At 40.2% G+C, this 24,850-nt stretch overlaps 1 protein-coding gene across 1 annotated transcript; it reads left to right on the forward strand.

Moving 5' to 3' along the window:
• The first annotated feature begins 492 nt into the window (after nt 1–492).
• On the forward strand, nt 493–24,120 carry LOC133444348 (DENN domain-containing protein 5B-like). Its single transcript, XM_061722076.1, has 21 exons — nt 493–844; nt 4,810–4,919; nt 7,003–7,717; nt 8,551–8,738; nt 9,818–10,321; nt 10,978–11,209; nt 12,038–12,182; nt 14,124–14,214; nt 14,303–14,422; nt 14,523–14,675; nt 15,570–15,648; nt 15,734–15,818; nt 16,761–16,889; nt 16,984–17,105; nt 17,400–17,545; nt 18,409–18,530; nt 19,805–19,989; nt 20,173–20,255; nt 20,689–20,815; nt 20,934–21,108; nt 23,377–24,120. The coding sequence occupies exons 1-21, from the start codon at nt 733–735 to the stop codon at nt 23,558–23,560; spliced, it is 3,807 nt and encodes a 1,268-aa protein (XP_061578060.1). The 5' UTR covers nt 493–732; the 3' UTR covers nt 23,561–24,120.
• The last annotated feature ends 730 nt before the right edge of the window (nt 24,121–24,850 follow it).

Below are 24,850 nucleotides of genomic sequence, written 5' to 3' on the forward strand. Positions count from 1 at the left end.
TGTCTAATTATGTCTTGCCGCTTTTAACGTCGATGTAAAGCACTTTGAATTGTTGAATTGTGCTATATAAATAAACTTGCCTTGCCTTGCCTAAATAAAACTCATACATTATGAGGTTAGATATCTACGGAAGAGTATTAGGGCCACTTAAAAAAAATAAAAAGAATTCTGAGATTAAAGTCAGAATTCTGACTTTTTTCTCAGAATTCTGACTTTTTTCTCAGAATTATTTTTATTTTTTTTAATTGGCCCTAATACTCTTCCGTAGATATCCTCTCCTGGAGATTGATAGGCTTTAAAAATAATAATAATAATAACCTGACTAAATCTAGATTATTTCTTGTTTTCTGCAAATGGATTTTGATAACAGCCATTTAGAGGCGGCTGGTTCTGCAGCGATGGTGGTGTCGGGTCTTTGTCTCCCTCCTTCCTCTCCTCCTCCCCCTCCTCCTCCTCCTCCTCCTCCTCCTCCTCCCTCCCTAGAACAGCGTGATGAGCGCTGGCGGACCCGGACTCCATCCCAGTATCACAGTCGCACCGCGGATCGGCCAGTTCGGGCTCCCGCCCCACCGACCAGGAGGGTGACGTCCCGGATTATGAGCCTGGTGCGGCACAGGAGCACCCACAGCAGCACCCACAGCAGCACCCACAGCAGCACCCACAGCACCCACACAAGCACCCACAGCAGCAGTCAGCAGTGAGCGGCGCTCCCGCAGCAGCAGCGCGTCCAGGATGAGCGGCACTGCGGCGTCCTCGGGCGGGTCGGCTTCCTGCCGCTTCGCCCACTACTTCGTTGTGTGCGGGGTGGACGCGGACACGGGCCTGGAGCCGGACGATGGAGCAGGTACACGCCCGGTTATTGCATGCTTTAACGCCGCTAGAAGAGATCACATTCACCGTGGTAAACATGTAGAGCCGCAATTACGGTTCCGCGTGAAATCGACGCAGAGCCCTTCGCCGTAGGCTCTGCGTCGGTGTAACGCGGAACCATAAATCAGCCTTAACAGGTTCATATAGGTCCGTTTGTGTTGGCGTGACAGTCACTAAAAAAACATGTTTTTTTTCTCCTCCTCTCTCCTCTCCTCTCTCTTTCTCTGAGAACATTATCTGCGTGTCTCCTGCTCGATGGATGCCCTCAATTTGGCGTGGAAGACATGTCAATATTCCTCTGTTTGCATCTATTATCCTAGATTATTTCTGAATGTCTATCCATACGGGGATGGTATGAGATGGATTACAAAAAAACTGATTTCAAGAAAGCTCTGATTTGTTTTTTTTTATCAGAGCTTATTACCTCAAATTTAAAATGACATTAACCTCTATTATTGTCCTTTAGTCTGACCTCTGCTTGGGGACTTCTCATTGTTCTTATATGAAATGATTTTAAAGGTATCATGGGTTGAAAAGGTGTCTCTGAAGGTTTCTGCAAGTCATCCTCTGCTGCACCTGAATCAGAAACACAACAGAGAAGACCCGAGCAGAAAGAGAGAGAAAGGAAGCATCCTGTCCTGCATGTTGACGCTGGAACGCAGCTGGGAATAGGATCAGGGTTGGGGCTCGTGTGTTTATGTGTGAACTGGGATCACGTTGTTCTGAGTCACAGAGCTCTGATTAATCCGTGTGATGGCTTTCAGTCTCAAGCTGGCATTAATCTATAATTTTGTGATCTAAAAGCCAAAACGCCAAATGTGGCGAACGCCGAAAGGAAATGATGAATACAGATTGTGTGTGGAAGTGATGGCTGCCAGGGTACAATTCTTAGAAAAATGGATATCAGTTGGCGTCGTTGCTGTCTTCTAGTGGTTGATATGAAATGAGGACACATTTGCTCCGGGTGTGTGGGTGTGTGTGTGTTTGTGTGTGTAGCAGAGATTGTGAGGAAACAGAACCATTCAAGTGTACTGAATTCCTTGAACGTCACTTCCAGGTTGGGGTTGTGGAGCAGCAGACAGTACTGTAGTCACACCCTGTATTCTCCATGTCTGTGGCTGGAGCTCATGTAGAGCAGCTCCTAAGGGGAGAAGCACCTATAACCAGCTTGCTTTCCTAAGAACCACGGTTTTAAATCTGCATTTGGGTCAAGCTGTGTTTGTTGTTGGGGTATGCAGGTTTTTTGCAGCTGATTTTTTTTTTTCTTCGAGTAACTTGTGGGTTGATAGTTGCCCCTGCAGCGAGTGGCCATGCCACTGGCTTATACATCTGAGATCCACCAATCTGCTTATGTAACAGCAGGTCAGCTTAGGCCCACTGAAGTTGGGGGCTTTGCTTTGCCTTTCAATGTATTTCTGTCTCAGTGAATGTACCGTATTTTCTGGACTATAAGCCGCACCTGTATATAAGCCGCATCCACTCTATTTAAAAAAAAAGATCTTTCAGCCGCAGATATTTATGTTGTTAGATTAGATATTTACTACATGTACAGAAGGATTTTGAACTGTAAATGATGTACATGTTTGTACCTAAATAGATCCTTTCCTAACAGTGTCTTTTAACACGGCAGCAACTTTGCTGATTAAAACGGGACAGAACCAAGAGAAAATAACCAGTATTTATTTATTTATCTATTTATCTTTTTGAAATCTGCTTCTACTTCTAGTAGCGTATTCTTCTTTGCATTTATTTTGTCTTAGTTTTGATTCTAATTCCGGTTAGAGCGCCCCGAGTGGTGGAAGAAAAATCCACAGAATAGCTGCACCTTTGTATAAGCCGCACGGTTGAAAACCTATGAAAAAAGTAGCGGCTTATAGTCCAGAAAATACGGTATTTGTCTCTTTACACATATCCACACAAGACATACAAAATGTAATCATCATGTGCCTTGGCGTTATACAAGCTTATGTGAGGTAATGTGGTGTCTCCTTTTGTCTGAGAGGGTGTAATTAGTGAATGCCCACCAAGAGACAATCTGCTCTTGTTGGCTTCTCAATAGATGCCGCTGTGTTTTCTGCAGCCTAATCAAATTTCACATGACGCTGCCTGTTGGAATGCTGAATGGCCGAGGCTTGGAGCCCGGTGGCAGTCACAGGGGGATGACATCAGTGCAGGGTGAGAGCTCCCTGACCGAACAGAGCTGCTTTATTGTGCAGAGAGGACTGCAGAGGGATGTATACACTTGTCTAATTATAGATGTGCTACTTGTGTGCAGAAAATCCAACTTGAGTTGTATATTTTTAGGAACCCAGTGCTTTATTTTATCCTGAGCTCGATACAACATCTCTTTTCCAGACTGAGATGATAAAAAAAAAAACAACAAAAAAACCCTTTTTATTCATCTTATCATCAGTCATGGTCCCCACTGACATTTTGTGTCACTTGTAATATCCATCTTCCTTGGATATTTAGAGTGCTCAGGGCTAAAATAGGAATAAATACAAAATCCCAAATTTGAAACTGAAATGAACAGTTAGAGAACTGCTGTGTCTTAAGGATGAAAGCTAATAGGCCGTTTAATAATAGAGACTTAAACAGCTGTTGCGTGTTGAAGTTTTTTTTAGACTGTATGCCAAATATTCCCGAGTGTCTGTCATGATATTTCTTCTGTTTTTTTTATATTTTACTGTCAAAACTTCAACTATAAGAATAACTACTAGCACACCAGTTCAACATAAACCACTGAAATGGTATCTTAGTTTGTGTGTTAATTACAGCCTCACTGAAACACCTATTTTAGCGTTCATTCAGACACCACAACAAACCTCCCTCCACCTCCCTCTCTGCTCAGTTGCGCAGTAAACGACATTTAGATGTTTTTCTCTGCCAGCGCTTTGGTGGGAATTCATGCCAGCAGCAGAGTGGGTTTTAATTGTGTCAGCTGATGAAACCCTGGCTGACGTAACAAGATGACAAGCACGCACGCTTTGTCTTTACGGCTACCTTCAAGGCCACAGCGGAAATGATTGCCATGGCAACTCTTTCTGCGGGGCTTGATTCTGCCCTACCACTCGGCACCAGCCACAGTTTGTATCATTAGCAGAGAGCGTTGACTCCCACCACCCAGTCTGATGCAGTTTAATTGAAGAGCTTCTCTTCTGCAGTTTCCTGACTCCTTGTCTTGTGCGTCATCTTGTTGGCAGGTGAGGTAGAGGGTCCTGAATGAGTGCGTCACAGACACTTGTTAGTTTGTGTGCCATTCTGCAGTTGATTTTGTTGCAGTGATGTCACTGGTTGTGCCTAACTATTGATAGTGGATTAGTTTAAATAAAAAGGCAAGAACTGTTAAAGTTCTTCCCCTGGGAAAATGGACACATGATAAAAACTGACTGATTCACTGCTGTCAGCTGAGTATGCTCACTAACCTCTCAAAACTGTCCCTTCTTTTCAGTCTCTCACGTGGCCAGCATTTTGCTTGTAACTGGAGCTGGAAGCTGGCACAAGACGCGTGGTGCAGGGCAATGCCTGCCTGCGATGTACTGTGAATGCAGGAATAGAAGAGTCCCTTTGCATTCACTGCAAATTCGGTTCTCTCAAAATCAGCATATTTTCATCGTGAGCACTACAAGTTTTCTGCAGCATGATGTCAGGGATGGGGTGCAGTGTCATATTGCTTCCACAGTCTGCCTTTATGGTAATGAGTGGAGATGCGTAACCTTCACAAGGGTCTTCCCTCTTCTACACAGCAGAAAGGACCTCAATGTTAACACGACATGAACATTTAGTTTCTGCTCTGTGCCTGACAGAGACCTGTCCTGTCCGTGCACCGACATAAATCAAAGCGGCTGTCATACTGTGATGTCCTGGGTTCTGTCATTTCTTTTGAGTTCTGGTATATCTCTTATCATCCCTAAACCTCTCTTTGTGTGTGTCTTTCAGGTGAAAACTTTGAGCAGAGCCCCATTCGACGGTCCTTTAAGTCAAAGGTTTTGACGCACTACCCCGAGAGCACAGACAGGAACCCCTTCAACAAAGATGCTGTCAACATGGTGAGTTCTTTGCAGAACTGCAAGCCCTTTACTGTCGCTGCGGTTGGCGGACAACTTGTACTTGTTTAAAGCCTAATGCTTTCTTGCTCTGGTGAAACTAGTGGAATGAATATTACATGATTGCCAAAAGTTTCCACAGGAAATGAGAAGCCGTGTAAAATGTAAATAAAAACAAAAGCCATCAAACTGAAAATCATTCAAACATTTACATGTTATTAACTAAATACAGTATAAAGACCTTTTTCTTAGTAAATAATCATTTGATAATATCAGTGGTGGACAGTAACAGAGTAAATTTACTTGAGTACTGTACTTAAGTACATATCCAGAGGATTTGTACTTTACTTGAGTATTAGATTTCTTTGGTACTTATTACTCTTACTTGAATACATTTCCAAGACAAATATTTTTACTTTTACTCGAGTAAATTTCTAGGAAGGCTGAAAAGTACTCGTTACTTTCAGGTCTGCTCTTTTTTCTTCTTCCCTAAAATCCTATTGGACACAAGCTGTTTTTGTCAAAGGAGGAGACCTATCACAGTGCACGCTCTCCACTGGGATGTACGTAAAGCGGAAATACGTCAAGCCTCCCCCTGAGGGGGATCCAGACTTAGTTGGATGGTGCAGGTTCATTTGGTTTCAGTTCATGATTGTTAATAAACTCTGCATCATCTGCTGTCCTATTATGATCCCATTCATTTGATTTGTTTTTGGTGTTTCTGCAGGTTTTATATAACATTGTGGTTCTAAAAGCAGCACATCAGCACAGCTGGTTTCAAAGAGTTAATTCTCAGAAAGAAGAGTTAAAAGATCCTTAAATTAATTTAGAAAAAATATAGTAATTTACTGATGTGGAAAATAAGAAATTTACTCTTACTCTTACTTTTACTTAAAGTAAATTTAAAAGCATTTACTTTTGGATACTTAAGTACCTTTAAAAGCAAGTACTTTTCTACTCTTACTCGAGTAATATTTTGACTGAGCTACTTTTACTTGTAACGGAGTAAATTTTGACCAGTAGTATTTGTACTCTTACTCAAGTACTGGGGTCGAGTACTCTGTCCACCTCTGGTTAATATCATGTTCCAACAATGCTTGGATCCCCAAATTATTAGCATGTGTTATTTGTGCATTTGCTTTACTTTCAGTTAAATGTAGGTTTTCAGAAATCTGCAACAAATGAAAATAAAAAGCTAAATTAAGAGAAAATAGGTCCTAAATGCAGAGCATGTTATCTGTTATCTGTACTTGGATAATATATAAGACAGGCTGAGAGAAATGTCAGATTGCACTGAATCTTGTTGACGTTTTCTGTTTCCTATTTAAAGGAAATGGCACTCCAGAAGACACAACAGCATTGATAGTTATTTGATAAAATTAAGATAACATTTTTTTTTCTTTGCCTTTTGTTTGTATTTTTGGTATTATTTAAAATCAATAACAGTTTTTGTTTGGCATCTCTTTTATGTGAAGTTCCTCTCTTGTACAGTGGGGAGAACAAGTATTTGATACACTGCCGATTTTGCAGGTTTTCCCACTTGAAAAGCATGTAGAAGTCTGTAATTTTTATTATAGGTACTCTTCAACTGTGAGTGATGGAATCTAAAAAAAAATCCAGAAAATCACATTGTATGATTTTTTTTTTTTGATTGAGTGTGTGGACAGGTGTCTTTTATACAGGTAACGAGTTCAAACAGGTGCAGTTAATACAGGTAATGAGTGGAGAACAGGAGGGCTTCTTAAAGAAGAACTAACAGGTCTGTGAGAGCCGGAAGTGTTATTGGTTGACAGGTGATCAAATACTTATGTCATGCAATAATATGCAAATTAATTACTTAAAAATCATTTTTTAGATTCCACTCACAGTTGAAGAGTACCTATGATAAAAATTACAGACTTCTACATGCTTTTCAACTGGGAAAACCTGCAAAATCGGCAGTGTATCAAATACTTGTTCTCCCCGCTGTATGTGTAATTGCAGCCTGGGTAACTAAGGTTGTCTATTTTTTATTGTGTTATTGAGATCATCAGCATGAAGGCTTAACTTCAGACTGCTTCCTGTTTCCTGCTCTCCTTGCTTTCAGCTCTGTATGCCCAGAGGTCTGTCCTTCTGCTCTCAAGCTGACAGACACGACCTTCAGTTTCACTCATTTACCATCGCCTTTGACGATGGAACCCGCTCCTACGGCTTTGTTCATACCTTCTACGAGGAGGTGACCAGTCCTCAGATTATCACTGCCATGCAGACGCTGTATCAGATGCACCACGTGGAGCACCACTCCTCCTCGTCGGCTTCCTCTCCCTCTTCATCATCTTCTTCTGCCTCCTCGCCCTCCACCTCCAGCATGGACTCACTTGCGAGCAGCTTGGAGGAGTCGGATGCCGAGTCTTTGGCCGGGGTTTCTGGCTGCCTCGGCTGCGTCGGCTCCTTTGATCCAACACGTGACACCCTGTATGTCTCCAAAGCCCTCTGCCTCATCACACCTCTCCCTTTTCTGCAAGCTTCACAACAGTTTCTGGCTCAACTGCACCAAGCTGTGACATCCCAGACAGCCCCTCCCCTTCCTCTGGAAAGCTACATCCATAACATCCTGTATGAGGTGCCCTTGCCCCCACCGGGACGGTCACTGAGGTTCCACGGGGTGCAAGGGCCCATCGTGTGCCAGCGTCCGGGGCCAGGGGAGCTTCCTCTGGCAGACTATCCTCTCGGAGAAGTCTTCTCCCTGCTGGGTGTGGAAAATGTGGTGAAGCTACTTACCTGTGCGCTTCTGGAGACACAAGTCCTGCTATATTCTCAGGGTAAGTGCACGACTCAAGTGTATTACAGAATTTTATTTTTCATGATGTTTTGACATTGTAGGGGGGAAAAAAATTAAATATAAATGAGTGCCGTTTTTTTTAGATGCTTCTGTGAATGTTTGCTATCACTATTTTAACTTACTGGGACATATATAGAACAGAGTCATTGTTAAATGGGGCATATTACCCAGATAACCTTTCTGCACTTGTACAAAGGCTGCATTGTTACACAGGAAGTCCATTTGGATCAGAGGAAATCCATTTCATGGCTACTTGGGTGATGGTTACTTGGGCATCCCCTAAACAAAAAAGCCCTCTAACAACATAATCTGTATAAGTCTGACACTTGAGAAGAGAGAGTGGCCACTATGGGAAGAGACACTTAAAGAGACAGGCGGTAAGACTGAAAGTGAGAAAAAGGAGCCACAATGATGTGCAGGCTAAAATGAAAATAAAAGCATAAATATTGTTCTAGTAAAACCCAGAATAAACTTCTCACTGTGTAAATAAATAAATCTGAACTCTGCTTTTCCATTTAGATGTCCAAGTACCGTGGGAAAAGAATGCTAAACAGGACCAAGCTGTTTATTGATGGGATGATATTAGGTTATTTACAGAGCAAAGCATTTTTTTTTGTATATACCAAGTTAACAGAATATGAACATGCATTTTGAGGTAAACTAATGACACAGCGATGGGTTGAGGGAAAGTCTGAAGGTATAATTTAATCAGCTGTACTGAGCTCTCTGGCTTGTAAATGAAGCGTTCCCTAGATACTTCAAGAGGGTTAATTTATTCTGGCATCTCATCCTTTTTGTCCCATTTCTCCTCAGACTACCAGCGTTTGATGATGGTGGCAGAGGGCATCAGCACTTTGTTGTTCCCATTCCAGTGGCAACACATCTACCTGCCCATCATTTCCACGCCACTTCATCACCTTCTGGATGCTCCCGTGCCTTTCCTGATGGGTATCCAGCGCAGAGACGGAGCTCAGCGATCCTCCCTCCACCTCCCGCATGAGGTATAGGACTCCACAAGAAGAAGAGCTTATGAGTGAATGTATTAGTATTTTCCTTGCGTCGATGTGCCACTGAAAATTGCAGAATGCAGACATTTGAAAAATGGTAAAGGGAGGCTTTCACGCAGCCTTCTGCAGATCAACTCTGCCATCCATGAAACTTTCCCTCGATCTCCGGGCCGTTCAACTGGCACAATAAATTACCTCAGAGCGGCCTGCCGTTAGAATACGATCCTGCATTTGAGATCACTTTAAGCTGCATGAGTATCTCGCAGAAGCCTCTTTGAAGTTGCTCTGCCCCAGAAAAGAGGCAGTGGCAAGACCGCTCCAGGCGGATGAAAGCAAAATGCAGAGCTTGACGAAACCAGAATAATGGGCCGCAATGAATAATAAATGGTGGATTGCACTCATTTTTTTTCAGTTGTGCAATTATTAGAGAAATGTTTTAATCATGCGTAGGACTGTATGGATTCCATGTTCCTCTTAAAGGTGAAATGAATACCTTTGGGCAATCTACGAATCGGAAACATGACCTTCTGAATTATTATTATTTTACTGTATCTTCTATCGTCCTCTCCTCATTAGACCAGAATAATGATGAACAGTGCAGACTGGGAGGATGATGCAGCTGCCCGTTCGACTGCACATCTCCCAGCTTCCCCTGAGGCTCTAAGCTGTCTGCCTGAGGTCACTGCTGAAGGTTGCATGGCTGCTGACGATGCTTACAGAAGCATTGTTTTCAAACCAGCGCAGATTGTTTTTAACGGAGTTCATTCTGTGCTTCATTGCTTAGCAGACTGGCACCGTTTTAGCACAGGTTTTAATTGTTAGGACCTGATGCTGCAGGCTCTCACCATGTATTGTGTTGCAGCAATAACTGTAATCATTAGATAATCCTTCACATGCTAAAATCTCCAGTTCTTATGATTGTGAAAGCATGAATGTGTTAATGAAATGTCTCCATCTCGTAGCTTAATTTGACTCTAATCTATGTGGGATAAATCTGACTGGTAAAACCTATTTAAGCTCTATCTGACCATGGAGCAAAGTGAAAAGTTCTCTCCTGTTTGTCTTCTGTGCAGGCTAATCTATGTTTCGTGGACATTGACAGCCACTGTGTCGATGCTCCTGAGGACCTTCCCTCATTTCCAGATCATATCGAGCTAATCCAGGAACTGAGTGAGATACTGTTGCGTTTCGGACTCCCACCGCAGGGAGGAGTGAGCACGAAGGCCACCACAGGCAGCAGCTCATCCTCTCCTCGCCTGAGCAGCCTGGTGCTGGAGGATCTGATGGAGGACAGGAGGAACGGCAACCTCGGAGGCGAGGAGCTGGCAGTGCTGGAGAGACTGCAGGCTCTGGCGAGGAGGTGTGAAGGAGGAAAAATGTCAGAGGGAGAAAAGACACTGGTCTTTGCAGAGGAGGAGGAAGAGCTGAAGGCTGCAAAGCTGAATATTCAGCTGAGGGAGGTGTTTGCTGTTCGTTTTGCTGCCATGTTTGGCAGGTATGAGGAGTTTGTCATCCACAGCGCTCTGGATTTGGACTCCTGGTTGAGCAACCGAGAAGGGACTCTCAGCTTTGACAAGGTATTTCACTAGATCAGGGGTCAGCAACCCGTGGCTCTAGAGCCACATGCGGCTCTTTAGCGCCGCCCTAGTGGCTCCTGGAGCTTTTAAAAAAATGTTTGACCTTTTTTTTTACTCTTTTTTTTTCCTTTTTTTTCTTTTTTTAATCTTCTTTTTTTCTTTTTTCTCTTTTTTTCTTCCCTTTTCCTTTCCTTTTTAATCTCGACATTTCGACTTTTTTCTCGAAATTTACCTTTTTCTCGACATTTAAACTTTTTTCTCAACATTTCGATTTTTTTCTCAAAATTTCGACTTTTGTCGCAAGATTGTACTTCCACATTAATCTCGTAATTTCGACTTTTTTCTCGACATTTTTCTTGACATTTAAACTTTTTTCTCGAAGTGGATAATGAAAAAAAAACTCTTCCTCCAGTTATAACTAATATAGAAACATGCAGCATGTGTTTCCTTCATTCTAAGGCTTATACAAGACTTTTAATTTTTTGCGGCTCCAGACATATTTGTTTTTTTTTTGTTTTTGGTCCAATACGGCTCTTTCAACATTTTGGGTTGCCGACCCCTGCACTAGATGAATTGAATAAAACTCATGCAATCTCTTACTTTTGCATAAGTCATTACAGTACTGTACACTGATCTTTCTTACCTTCTTGTTTCAGGGTTCCTTCCTCTCAGTTCAGCCAGCAACCCACTTGCAGTTCTTGTCACGGTTCCTTGAGACATCCATGTTTTCGTCGTTTGTGGATGGGAAAGTTATATCACGCTGGGCAGACAGGGATCCGCTACAGCAGCTGTTCGACAGCCGTTTGGACCGAGGACGAGTCTATGACACGGGGGATGAAGATTCCTGCTGCCGTCCCTACAGGAAATGCACGTCGCTCTTTGAGTCAGGTACTGTGACGGGCTCATGGCGAGAATTTATTCCACAGGAAGCACGCAAGAAAATTTTAGCTCAAATGTTTCTGCCTGGGACAACATTTCTAACAAAGATTTTCCTGTAAAATCAATATCAAAATGTATATGCACAAACAAGACTCTAGCATCCCACTGATTTTATTTAAAGAAGCTAAAACTGTCATACAGTGTTATGTTGATTTTGTTGCTTGATCTTTCTGTTATCATTTTGTTTCAATCATTTCTAGAGAAAAAAAAAGTTCAAGATTCTGCTTTAACCTGCCTAAAGACTCTTAGACTTGAAAATGCATCCACGTAAAAAGACTTGCACTCGACAATGTAACTATGTAAGCTGTAAGGGATGTCGTTAAAATATAATTGAGAATGTACTAACTTGATCAACAGCTGCAACACAAAGGGGATAGAGTGGGATTTTAGGAAAGATGGGTAGAATTACGGATTTAGAGAAAGATAAAATAGATTTGTGGGGATGACACTGTTATATAAGCAGAGCATGTTGCTTTCTGTCCAGCGGACACTGATTTAAACCTTCTGGTTTGAAATTGTGCCAACTTCACGTCTAAAAATGCACTGCTTGCAAATCATTCCAGCACAGCTTTATTTATATTCTGTCATACCACCAGTTTATATCACACTACTGTATATCTTTGTGTCATTATCATAAGACTCCCCTTGCAGATAAACTTACATTCAGTTTAAAACTTGATGTAAATTTTTACATTTTGCACAAGTCATCCCTGTAAATGTCTGTATCATCCCTTTCATTGCTGCTTTTATCTACAATAGGAACTCTTATCACTGCAGGTCAGACCATTGAGCAAAGGATGCTGAAAGTGGACCACACGGCCATACACCCCCACCTGCTGGACATGCGGATCGGTCAGGGTCGTCACCATCCGGGCTACTTCCCTAAGCTGCAGGCGGATGTGCTCGCACAGAACACCAACAAGTAAGCAGAGCTCGGGGTTACCTCCAACGCACGTATCACATTCATACCTGAATCCACAGGTCAAGGAACTACACCTGTCTTTAACTTAAATGAAAGTTGACATTTTTGAAGCACTTTGTTGCACATATACTTTACGTACTGCATTGTATGTGAGTATATAACGGACCTTTTTAATCAAATACTTGTATTAAAAATACTCCCAACTAGAAAAGTCCCTTGTAACTGCTACAATATTATATGTGAAAATACCAGATTACTATTATTAATGCATGACCAGAAAAGTGGAAAATTACTTTGTATTTGCTGCAATTAGATCTTGTCTGATTATGATAACCATCTTTAGTCAATCTGCTACTTAGTTTATCCATGATTTGATTTGATTAGTTTTCAGCGATTCTGAATATAATGAGAAATTGTATCTCTGATTTTCGTCTGCATAATTGCCAGAATAATTCCTATCAGTTGGTTAAATCACTCTTATACAGTTCAATAAACTGATTAGTGGTTTCATTTATAATTAAATATCATATTGATAATTCATGTGCTTTCTGTGCAAAAATCCTCATTTTAATAGCAACAAACAAAAGCTGTTGGGTAAATTAGAAGTACCTTTAAAGATGTAAGAATATGTTCCTAAAATGTCCAGCTCTTCCCACAAAATGTATTCAATTTAATCAATCTGCACAGTGCTTTCATAAATGATGCAGTTACATCCAGTTTCAATCATCATATTTGGGGGGAAATGATGTTTGTGACAGGATGCTCATCTGCTGTCAAGCCTTAATATATTGAAGTGTATTACAGTGTTGTTCTGTTGTTTGGTAACCAGGGCAACTTCACAAGAACGCTTACATTAGAAATATCAAGTCAGATTAAACTACTATAAACTAAGTAATTTGTTACCAAACAGATTACATTTTCAATATGGCAAGTCCTCTAGCGTGTAAACAGTTGCTTGTTTCTCTTGAAGTAAAAGCTTCATCCACTTAAAATCAAATCAAATCCAATCAAATGTGCTTTATTGGCCTCATGCGGAAATCTTTCTTGGGCCACAAAGTTACATAGTCGAAAGACAGTAACTCTCACAACCCTTGATATAATACATAAACAAGTGTGTCTGTGTCCTACGACGCTCTTGGCAGCTGGAAGCTTTTGATATTCACCCAAAACCAACTTCATTGTGGTTCTTGTGATTTTCATTCCTGATTACTTACTTTACTTTTTCTAAATTCTCATGTTATTAAATTTTATGATTTGTTTTATTTTAAAATCATGCAAATTATGTTTAAAGCAAAATCAGAAATGCTCCGTGACCCAATACAGAGGTTCTTTTCAATTCAGGAGACTCGTTACAATCTTAGAGGTGTCTGCAATTTCACAGTACAAATAGCTAAAAAAAGGTATAAAAAGGAGATGTGTCTCCATCACTGGAGTTAAATTCTGGAATGATGCCAACATAAATTTAAAAACATGTCATTCTTTTGTTGTATTTAAGAAAATGGTTTGTAAAACTATTTTTGAAGCTTATAAGTGCAATTGACCATCTGTAAATGTTTCTTTGCTTTTCTATTGTTTCTTTGCCTTTTGTTGTTTCTTTGCTTTTCTATTCTCTTTTTGGTTTTCTGGAGGTCGGTAGCCAAAAATAGAAAGTTGGTACTATAGGATAGGCTTTTATAAGCTTTTTGCTTCAGCCTATGCCTTTTCAGTTATTGTTCAACACATTTTTTTGGTTTTGTATGAAATGTTAATGCTGTGTACAATGTTTTTTTGGTGTTGTTTTGTGTTGCAATGACTGAATAAACTTCATTCATTACAAAATAAAGCAAATTCTTTTACAATTCTGTTGCAAATTGAGCTACATGTGTAGGAATGGCTACTTTGGAGCTGCCTGCTAAGGCAACACTTCAGCTAGTTAATATTTGATGTTGCTGTGTTGTATAGGTGGTCCGGTCGCGTCACCGTCTCGCGCAGGTTAGAACCCAAGAGACTGACCGTAGCCGAGCACACGGGCGTGGACAATGAGCCGAGACAGGTACTGCCATGAGCTCAGAGACGCACACGTACGAACACACAGGCTTTAGGAAACGCATCTCTGATGTATAATCATTATTATTCAACAGAAACACACAATTACGAGAAGAACCTTACACCAGTCGAAACTACTCGACCCGTCCCCTGAAGCCGTCTTCCAGACTCACCGGGACTTTGTCGATGGGTTGCTGAGCGAGTGTCGTCTGAAGGTGAGCGCTGTCATTCAGCAGTGACGGAGGAATCAGTGTCTGTGACGATTTTATGTCCCAGTTCAGGGTTAGTGTGCCAACTTCTTCCTCGGCTCTTTAGACCAAGCGGATGCTGATGGAAAGGATGGGGAAGGAGTGTGTGGAAGTGGGTCAGGGAGAGGCCAGCATCACGGGCCTCCAGGAAAACACACTCATCCATGGCCTGTGTGATTTGCTGGAGAGAACCTGGGGCCACGGTCTGCAGATGAAACAGGTCAGCCATGTCATTTCACATAATCAAACCTTGCATGTCTCTAAGTGAGGATGGATACATATTAGGGCTGTTTGATTAATCGATTTTAAATCGTAATCGCGATTATGTAATTAGAACGATGTTAAAACTTGAAAATCGTAAAATCGATTTTTCACTTTTTATTTATTTTTATTTTTTTTTAACCTTGTCTGCACACATATTAATGATTGATACCATATTAATGATTGATGGAAATACCTCTCAATACCTGCGACAAGTGCCCCATCGGAGAGGCTCTTTAGTGTAGGAGGGGGCGTGGTAACATGCCACCGGGCATCCCTCAAGCCAGATGCGGTAGACCGGCTCGTGTTCCTTGCAAAAAACGTGCAAATGTGAATAGCAAATGTAATGACTGACATTACACACCTCTACCGCCTTCATGGGTTGCATTATTATTTAGCATGCAAAGACCCAGTTTAGTTTAATTAGAAAATGTCTTGTTTTATTTAATTGGAAATATAACTTACTGTATGTTTGCAAGTGCTGATTTGCTGATTTTTTTTTTTCAGAGATAAAACTGTATATTTTATTATATTTTTAAAACTTTTTTTCAACTTATTTTACAGAGTTTTGCACTTTATTCATTCATTTTTGGTTTAATAAGAGCAAAATTTGCACTTAAAGCCCAATGGGGCAAATGTTCAATAAAAAAAACAGCATATTTGAAATAATTTCTTTGCCTTTTGTCAGTTCACAAAATAATCGTAATCGAAAATCGGATTTTGAGAGAAAAAAATCTAGATTTTATTTTTGGTCCATATCGCCCAGCCCTAATACATATATAAACCTGTCTGGGAATGTGTCTTCAGCCATACACAGACGTTGGATGTTGACAAATGTGTTTATATGGAACAGGGAAAATCTGCTCTCTGGTCCCATCTGCTTCACTACCAGGCGGCTCAGGGGAAGACGGAGGCACCAGCTGGCTCTCCAGGTCAGACCACCACCTGACTACTTTGTTTTTCCTTGGGTAATTAATTGAGTTAAAAGTCCACTGATTATCCGTGTTAACCTCACAGCTTATTCAGGATGCAACGGCTCAGACCAGAAGACGCTCGATGATGACAGTTTGCTTCTGAGATGGTCATTAATACAGGACATGAGGTAATGACAGCAGGAACTCGTCATTTTCATAGGATGAAAAAAAGCTCTGTGTTTATAAAATGAGTGCTGCGTATGTTGGTCACAAACTTTGGCTTTTCCAGCATTAGTCAAGGGGCAACTTTAGAAAAAGAGCTTTGACAGCCTATTTTTTTTGTTAGAACAAATCTATAGAAGGAATTTTAGGGGTGTTGTCATCTTGAATTTTTTAGCTGGTGACCACTAGAGGCGCTTGAATATTCAAGTTCTCAATTCAGGCATATGGTCAGTTTTGGTCAACCTGTACAATTTATATGCATAATTGTCAAGATTAAAACATTATATATCTAGGGAAATGGATAAAACAATACTAAAAAAGCCTTTACGAATCATATTGTAATATTTTAGCCAATATTGGATACAAAATATCACTTTTTTATAGACGTTTTTGACACAGGATTTCATAGAAAATGAGTTTCACTGTAAAAAAAAAAAAAGAAAAAAAGATGCTTACTATGTGTGTGTTAAAAACGCCTATAAAAAAGTCATATTTTTTAACCAATATGGACAAAATATAGCAATAGAATTAAAAAGAAATGTTTTTCAATTGATGTTTTATCCATTTCCCTAAATATAAAATCTTGAACATTGAAGATTTTGCATATAAACTGTACATTTTGACCATTATTGTGACCATATGCATGAATTGAGTATTTGAATGTTACAGCGCCTCCAGTGGTCACCAGCAAAAAAATCCAAGATGACAACACCCCTATTATTCCTCCTAGGGGTTCCTTCTAACAAAAAAATAAGGTTGTCAAACTTTACCCAGAAGCGTGAGCATAGTTATCAATCTTAGGGTTTGCCCCCTGACTACATACCCGGAGAACATAATTGCATGAGAAAAATGTAAATACCGGAGCTTGTTTCAGTCTGCTCGTACCAGCCTGTTTGTGGTTCCTCCAGGTTTATCCAAACCATGAGTGACAGTCTGTCCGAGGTGGCTCAGGCCAGAGCTTGGATCCATTTGGCTTTGGAGAAGAAAATGCTGTCCCAACATCTCAAAGAGCTGCTGACGAACCCGCAGCTGCTCAGGTCTGATTCCATTCGTGAACACAAATGCTGCAGTTGTAATTTATCAGTAGCTTTTATTTATCAGTGCTTTTGTTCTGCTCTGTTCCCCCAACAGACAAATGTATAAACCTCACGCATTCCTACTCTGTGAGGAAGAGAGGGAACAGTTTCTGTTCCACCTGCTCTCCCTCAACACTGTGGACTACCTCTGTTTTACGCGCGTCTTCACCTCCATCTGTAAGTCCTGTAAATTCTTTTAACGGCAGAACTTACTGGCAGTCTTGTAGTTTTCAAGGACGCTGAGAAAAAAAAAAAGAAAAAAAGGAACTTTACTTTGTCTGGTGTTTTATAAGTGTCCTTTGTAACTAGTGTCCATTGTAATCCAAGGGCCTCAAGACCTCAAATAACACACATTAAACTTGCTCCAAAGCTGTGAAACTGTACTATTGTGAGAAGAGATGGATAGTTTTAAGAACGAAGAAAATGCATGGCTGCATATAAATAACTTCACTGTTTTGTTTGTCTCTCCAGGTATTCCCTACCGTGTTGTCATAGTACCCATGAAGAAACTGAGCATAGCCATGGCAACAGTTAACCCGTGGGTGTGTGTGTCGGGAGAAATGGGTGATTCAGGAGTTAGACAGATCCCAAAGAATACACAAGAAATCTTTTTCCAGGTCTGTTTTCATCATCCATACAATCAAAGTCAAAATATGGTTACTGTGAACAGCTAAGTCAGGGGGTAGAGGGTTTCATTCAAAACTGTCAAGATTACATTATGTGTGTGTGTGTGTGTGTGTGTGTGTGTGTGTGTGTGTGTGTGTGTGTGTGTGTGTGTGTGTGTGTGTGTGTGTGTGTGTATATATATATATATATACATACACATACACACCTTGCATGCAATCTGCAAGTTACCAACCCCAGTGACTTTCAATCACATTATGCTTCCAGCAAAAAATAAGATTCGAGAAAAAGGTTTATATAAGTTGCACCAATTGCACCAAAACAGTGAAATTGTTTTGGTGCAATAGCAGAAATTACTGCTAGAGTAAAATTAATATTTATTGGTGTTAAAGTTTTCCTCCCCCTTCTCAAAATTTCTATTTTATGCAATGTCTTGCCTTTCAGAAGAACAGTAAAGATCCACTCTGCAGACTGTGTAATTTTAAGGTGCAGGAGTGTTTAACTCGGGTTTCTTGCAGCCAAATAGATGCTTTCATTTTCTTTTCTAGCTCTCCAAGGAGCCATTGAGTTTAACTTCAAACATTCCCACCATTTTAACGTAGATTAAACTAAATGGGTTTAAGTTAAGCCCTATCTTAAATGAATTGACCGGCCCCTAAAACCCTCTGTAAAATAACAGAAAAATATCAAAAAGAATATCTCACCCTTCACTTCAGGCCCTTTTGGAAATCATTTCTGTTTCTCCTCACTTAACCTTTCTCACTAATGTTTGCATCCTGTTGTATGAGCCTGTAGCATGGCCAACCGAGACGCAGGCAGAACTCCATTTAACTGTGTTTTGTATTCTTCGCATCAGTGTAAGAACCTGGGCAGGCTGAGCACGCTGCAGCTGGGGGTGCAGGAGAACTCAGGGCTGCTGGCCAAGTGTCTGGTTGACTGTGTGATGGTCTACAATGAAATCACAGGACACACCTACAAGTAAGACTCGTCCTCTGACTTTGTCACATCAACCACAGCTAACTGTGCCCCGGCTGCGTTGCAGACACCTGTGCAGGAATGTGCTTATAGCCAGAAGCTTCCAGTTTTGATAAAGTTGTTCAAGATATTAGATGAGTCAACTCCTTAAAACCTCAGAGGGGAGAGCTTCTTCATCCCATGATCATAAGACAAACACAGAAAAATGGCGTATCTGAAGCATGTTTAAGGTTTTTATGAGTTTATAACTGATGGTATTCTAAAGTAAAATAACGTTTTTTGACTCCTGATGTTGCACAGAAAGATACAAGATGCACATTTTTTTATTTTTATTTTTTTTTTTATTTATTTGCACAATGACAACAGTAAAAAAAATTTTTTATCATACAAGGACAAATAATTTGTGCAGGAGAGGAAAAGAAGCCCGAAGGGCTTATAAAAAATCCTCCCCCTCAATACAAAATCACCAAAACAAATCAATCAATAGAAAAAGAATAGAAAAGAAAAGGTAAAAGAAACAAAGAAAAATACAATAAACACCCAAACAAAAATATCTATGAAATGGCAATTTCATTTTAGTACGAATAGCCTGTTATACTATACTATATACCATTAAGACTATATAAAAGATACCATTAAGTTGGTCCTAAACATTTTTAAGGATGACGCTAACTTAAGAGATCTATCTAAACAGTTCCAGAGTTGAGGGCCATGGAATTTGATAAAGGATCAGTGACTGCAGGTACGACAAAGAGGTAAATGAAAGTTCTTCCCACCTCTAACTGAATAAGAATGAATATCTGATGATAACAGAAAAAAATTATGAAAAGTGCCTGGAATGTCTTGTTTGAAATGAATGAACTTAAACATAAACAGGCATGTTTGAAACTTATTAATAGAAAAAATTGATAATAATTTAAATTTGCTAAATAAGGGTGCAGAAGGTGCTTGATGAGAAGAAAATGAAATCATTCTCAAGAATCTTTTCTGAATTAGAAATAATTGGTTGAGGTACGAGGAATAAGAAGCGCCCCAAACAATGTTGCAATACGTCAAGTATGGATAAATTAGACTATAATATAATATCATGAGACAGGACTGATTAACTAAGAAAGAAACTCTTCTAATAATACCATAGGATTTCATAATTTTTTCATTTTCATTTATCAAATTACAATTGCTGATTGAAACAGAAAATTTACCACACTTTATGTCCTTGTAAAACAAATGTATATTTTAACCTTTAGCACAATTAAATATTGTGTTTTTCCTCTCAGGTTCCCATGTGGCCGATGGCTTGGGAAGGGTGTGGGTGACGGCAGCTTGGAGAGGGTCCTGATCGGCCAGCTGGTATCACCTGGTGCAGAGGAGGATGCTGGAAGGTGGACAGGAACTCCTCCAGAGCTGGCCTCTCCGTCTCAGAGTGTGCGGACAATGCTGGGATCACTTGGCACCCGAAGCAGTATGTACTGACAAAGAGAGCATTCTTCTGTACAATAGCTGACCTACATGTTTGTGAGCGCAGCGCAATAACAGAATCTGCTCTCGCATTACCTCTCTGTTTAGCCCGTTTTTCTTGGACTCATGTTTATCGTTACACATGCTCATGTTTGTGTTTGTAACTCCTACTCTGTCGTCTTTTCAGGAATGCACTCCGCTGAAGTACAAGAGGACGTGAGGGAGGCGGCAAATAACCTTGTTAAACATTTCCACAAACCTGAACAAGAGGTGCGTTGGTGTCCATGACTGCTATATTCACTTAACCTATTGGCTCTGTTGAGCTAATCAGGCATAAAAATTGTTAATGCGCAGCGACGTTTCTTAGCAGCAACATCCTGCATGTTGTATTTTTATCTCTACCAGAGTTCATTACCTCGGCTCCTCCTCATTAGTATCTTTTCTGTATCAGATGAGCCTGTCATCTCAACAGTTCAAAAGCACTGCAGAGACACAACTGAAGCTTCACATTTATTTGAACAACAGATATTTAGTAGACAGGCATACATGGAAATGTATATTTTCTGTTATGTTCTCTTGGATAAGAATTCATTCCACAGAGGTTAAACTGCACTTCCTCCTGCTTCAAATGACAGGATTTTAAGAGGAGCCGCTAACTCATGGTGACTCCCGTGAACTCTTTTCCTGTTTTCTGTCATCCCAGAGAGGAAACCTGACCGTCTTGTTATGTGGAGAAGGGGGGCTGGTGCTTGCTTTGGAGAAATTCCTCCTCCACGGATTCAAAACCAACCGGCTATTCCAGAGGAATGTGTTTGTTTGGGATTTTGTAGGTAAGTGCTGTGAACGAAAGTCAGTAAAGGGATGTTTATTTCCTGCCTACACATAGTGGTTGTTGGTTTCAAGTAGAGTGCTTTCTCCAAAATGAATCCGTAATCAACTCTCTCACAGAGAAAGCAGTGGTTTCCATGGAGACAGCGGATCAGATGGGTGACCTGCATGGATCGACGCTCCCAAAGGGTCCACCCTGCGACTCTCTGTGCCACTACGTCAATGCCATCAATGGCTCGCCCCGAAACATCGGAAAAGAGGGAAAATTCCAGCTGTTCGTGTGCCTGGGGATCAGGTAATGTTAATATCGTTTTTAAAAAGATAGTAAAAAAAAATTAAGTAAGAGACAAAAATATTTACCCACAAAAAGATAAGTAAAATAAATAAATATGAAATACCTGGGAAACATGTTTTCTAATAATCCCGGCATACTGGAAGAAAATCCACTGCTGAAAATGCAGAAAATCTGATGTTTGTTAACCACTGACGTCCGTGCAAGGATTTGCAAATCATTTAAGCCTTTCACTCTGTAAACATTTTGGGATTTGAGGAAATCTGCTGCTGTAATTTTGAAAGTAAAGTGTTTTCCTATTCTTCCTCTTCAGCTGAAAAGCTCGGCCTCTCCTTTGTTGCATTTTTCATTTCATCACGCTTTCAGAGGTGACAGGAATTAAACACACAGCGGACAGGACAGAGCTCTTTCACTAATGTGGGATGCAAAAGTGTTCAAGTTTACTGGACCTTGATCAGAAGCTCTTTTTTCCCTTTTTATTTTTCAAATAGATTTTTTTAAACAGTGATGTCACTGTCTTGTTGCCAGTCAACCTAATTTGTTGTCAGAAATTGCTTTAGGTGTTTTTGTTGTTATTTTGTTGGTCTCCCTTAAAACTGAGATTAAACTGTTGAAACAAACTCTCAGTACTTTAATGGGGTCCCTGTGTTATTTTTTTTAAATTAAATGTGAGGTTTAGATGATTTGCAAATTATTGCATTCTGAATTTAATTACATTTTACACAGCCTCCCAAATTAGTTTGAGTATTTTGTCTGTTGTGCAAACCAAATAAAGGGAGTAAAATGACAAAGCCCTTTAGAGGGTTTTAAAAAGATCACAGATGTATCTGGTGGCTTCGTAAATACAGTCAATATCATTACCGACATGTCTAAAAAAGCATTGAAGGAGTGATGTTGGCTGAAACTTTACTTTTCCTGTATCTCTTCATGTAACAGAGTGAGCGGTACTGAAATGGAACAATTAAGATCTGTATTAAATCTCTGAAGGCTGACATTAGCCTAAATGAACCTCAACATCAGGGGCGAAAATCCCGGGGGGGACAGGGGGGACAAGTCCCCCCCATTAGTAAAGCTGTCCCCCCCTAGAATCATTTGAGACAGAATTAATAATTTTGGAACAATGCAGTAGTATTTAGTAGTGACGCACCAAAATGAAAATTTGTGGCCGAAACCGAAATCGAAAATAATAATAAACAGTAAAATCTCATTACACTTAAAGGAGCTGTATGTAAGAGCAATAATAAAACGAATCATAAAATGACCCCGATATGTCAACAGACATTTAAAAATCATGTTTATTTCAAATACTTATGTCACTGACAACAGCACTCAAGCCAGAATATTCCAGTTTAAATAGGAGTTGCAGCCCTCAACTGATGTTTATGTTGTCATTTTTTGTTTTGGCCTGAAGCTCCACCCTCCACCTATCTCCCAATCACAAAGTCAGTATTGTTTCTGCATCCGGGTTGCCAGCTCGGCTCTAATTATCGCAGCCATGTCAGCCTACGTTCCTGCTGCATTCTGCAGCCTACCTGGCAACCTCTGGTCGGGTGGAGGAGGGGGAGGGTACACGCCGCTCAACAATATTTGGAAAGTGACTGCAGTACCAGTTTTGGACATTTCTTACAGAGGGCTCCTTTAAAACAAGACTCATCACTGGAAAAAAAAAACAATTTTCACCTGTTTCAAGTAGATTTTCACTTGAAATAAGTAGAAAAATCTGCCAGTGGGACAAGATTTATCTTCTTATTACAAGCAAAAAAATCTTGTTCCACTGGCAGATTTTTCTACTTATTTCAAGTGAAAATCTACTTGAAACAGGTGAAAATTGTTGTTTTTTCCAGTGATGAGTCTTGTTTTAAGTGTAATGAGATTTTTTTAACTAAAAATGAGACATTTTAACTAGAAATAAGACAAATATTCTTGTTAAGATTTTGGGTTTTTGCAGTGTATTATGTCAGATGTGCTGTATTATTGCCACCTTCCACCTAATACAATTGTTTTGTATTGCTCTAAGAAAGGTCTTCTGCCTGTTTGCGAGATAGAGATGAAAATGTCAAAATGCTGTATTAAAGGAAGGCTAAAACTTTTATTCCTTGTCCCCCACTGGATTTATTCTCTAAAATTTTACTGTTTATTGTCCCCCCCCCCAACTATGAAACGGGATTTTCGCCCCTGCTCAACATACAGTAAATGCTAATGTCCTCCAGTTCAGTACTAGGCTCATAAGGTGTCGATGACACTGTTCCTGACCATGACTTGTCTCTGCAGGGACCGGCTTCTGTCCCAGTGGCTCCCCCTGCTGGCAGAGTGTCCCCTGACCGCTCGGACATACGAAGAAGGAGCTCTAATACGGGAACGTGCGGCTCTGCAGTCCCTCTGTCGTATCCTACAAACCCTAAACGAGTTCAGCGTCACCCTGGAGGCAGCCTTGGTCAAAGGAGTTGACCTCTGACACTAACACGCTCCTGCCGCTCTGAAACAAAATACTGGCACTCTAATGGGTTCAAGTGTTTGTTCTTCTATCTGTGGAAGAAGGGGGTACGCTCAGACACTTGCAAAATGTGACTTCATCATCAAAATGGCCCGTGAACCAGATGAAAACACCGGCTACTCGAGCACCAAACATATTGCCTTGTTTACTGATGTAAATGTCTTACCTACTGTATTTGCTTCAGGAAATAGTCCTATGCTTGTTTACACTGTGAAATCCTGTCTCCAAGAGAAATAGTCAATGATAAAGCCACACCTACAATAGATATTTTCCCTGATGATATGATTTACTTTATCTGACCATAGAACAACTATAACTGTCCGTTTACTGCTGTATTGCTTGCACTGGAATTTTAAACATGCATGGCCAGAATATTTGTTTCATGTCTTTGGGTATCGTGATCTGTAATGTCATAATTTAAGCCTTATTAATCTTCTTTGATTTGATATATTGGTAGATCTACTTGAGGAAAAAAAAATGTTGTCATTGTATGATTTAAAAATAAAAATTGCTACATTATGCGATCTGTATCAGGTATAATATCTGGCCTGTTTCTCCACCCCAACCCTTTCCTCACATTGTAAATACTTTTGCTTCATCAGGGCTTTCATAGAATTGCTCCATCCATCACATTTGAATTATTCCCCTTTGTTGGTGAATTTTCCGTCATATCTTTCTGTATGAAAGCATCTTCGTTGTGTCTGTAGACGACAATAGATTCAATTATGGCCACACTCACTCCTGAGGATGATGGACGTGCTGTCTCTTTCTGAGCTGTTCATTTGTCTTTTCAAAACTTTGAATAGAGCACAGGTTTGTTAACAATGTTATAGGTATTATGTTGATGTTGCATTTGATTTAACAGTTGAACAGCTATGAAAATGCTGTCTTCTGCACTATCCTGCAAGCACTACGTAACCCATTATGACCAATTATCTGTTGTTTAAATACAGATTATAGAGAGCAATAATTATTATTTATGAAGTGTGCTGTTGAAAATTAAAGTTATTGACAAAATTGATGTTTGTTTGGTTTTATGAGCTACTTCCACAAAACACTGAATTAGACAAGATTCTTGCAAAGTGAAATGATTAAATTGCTAAACAGTTCTACACTCATTTCTTAAAGTGTAAGTAGACTAATGTTTACAGTGAATTTTTAAATGCAAAGTCGAACACTGAAGAGTGCGATATGAGTAATTTTCACCTTGATCCTGTTCAATGCGACTTTGAGACTCCAGCCATTTCTTTT

This window comes from Cololabis saira, chromosome 5, assembly GCF_033807715.1.
Source record: "Cololabis saira isolate AMF1-May2022 chromosome 5, fColSai1.1, whole genome shotgun sequence".
In the NCBI taxonomy this organism is placed as follows: domain Eukaryota; kingdom Metazoa; phylum Chordata; class Actinopteri; order Beloniformes; family Belonidae; genus Cololabis; species Cololabis saira.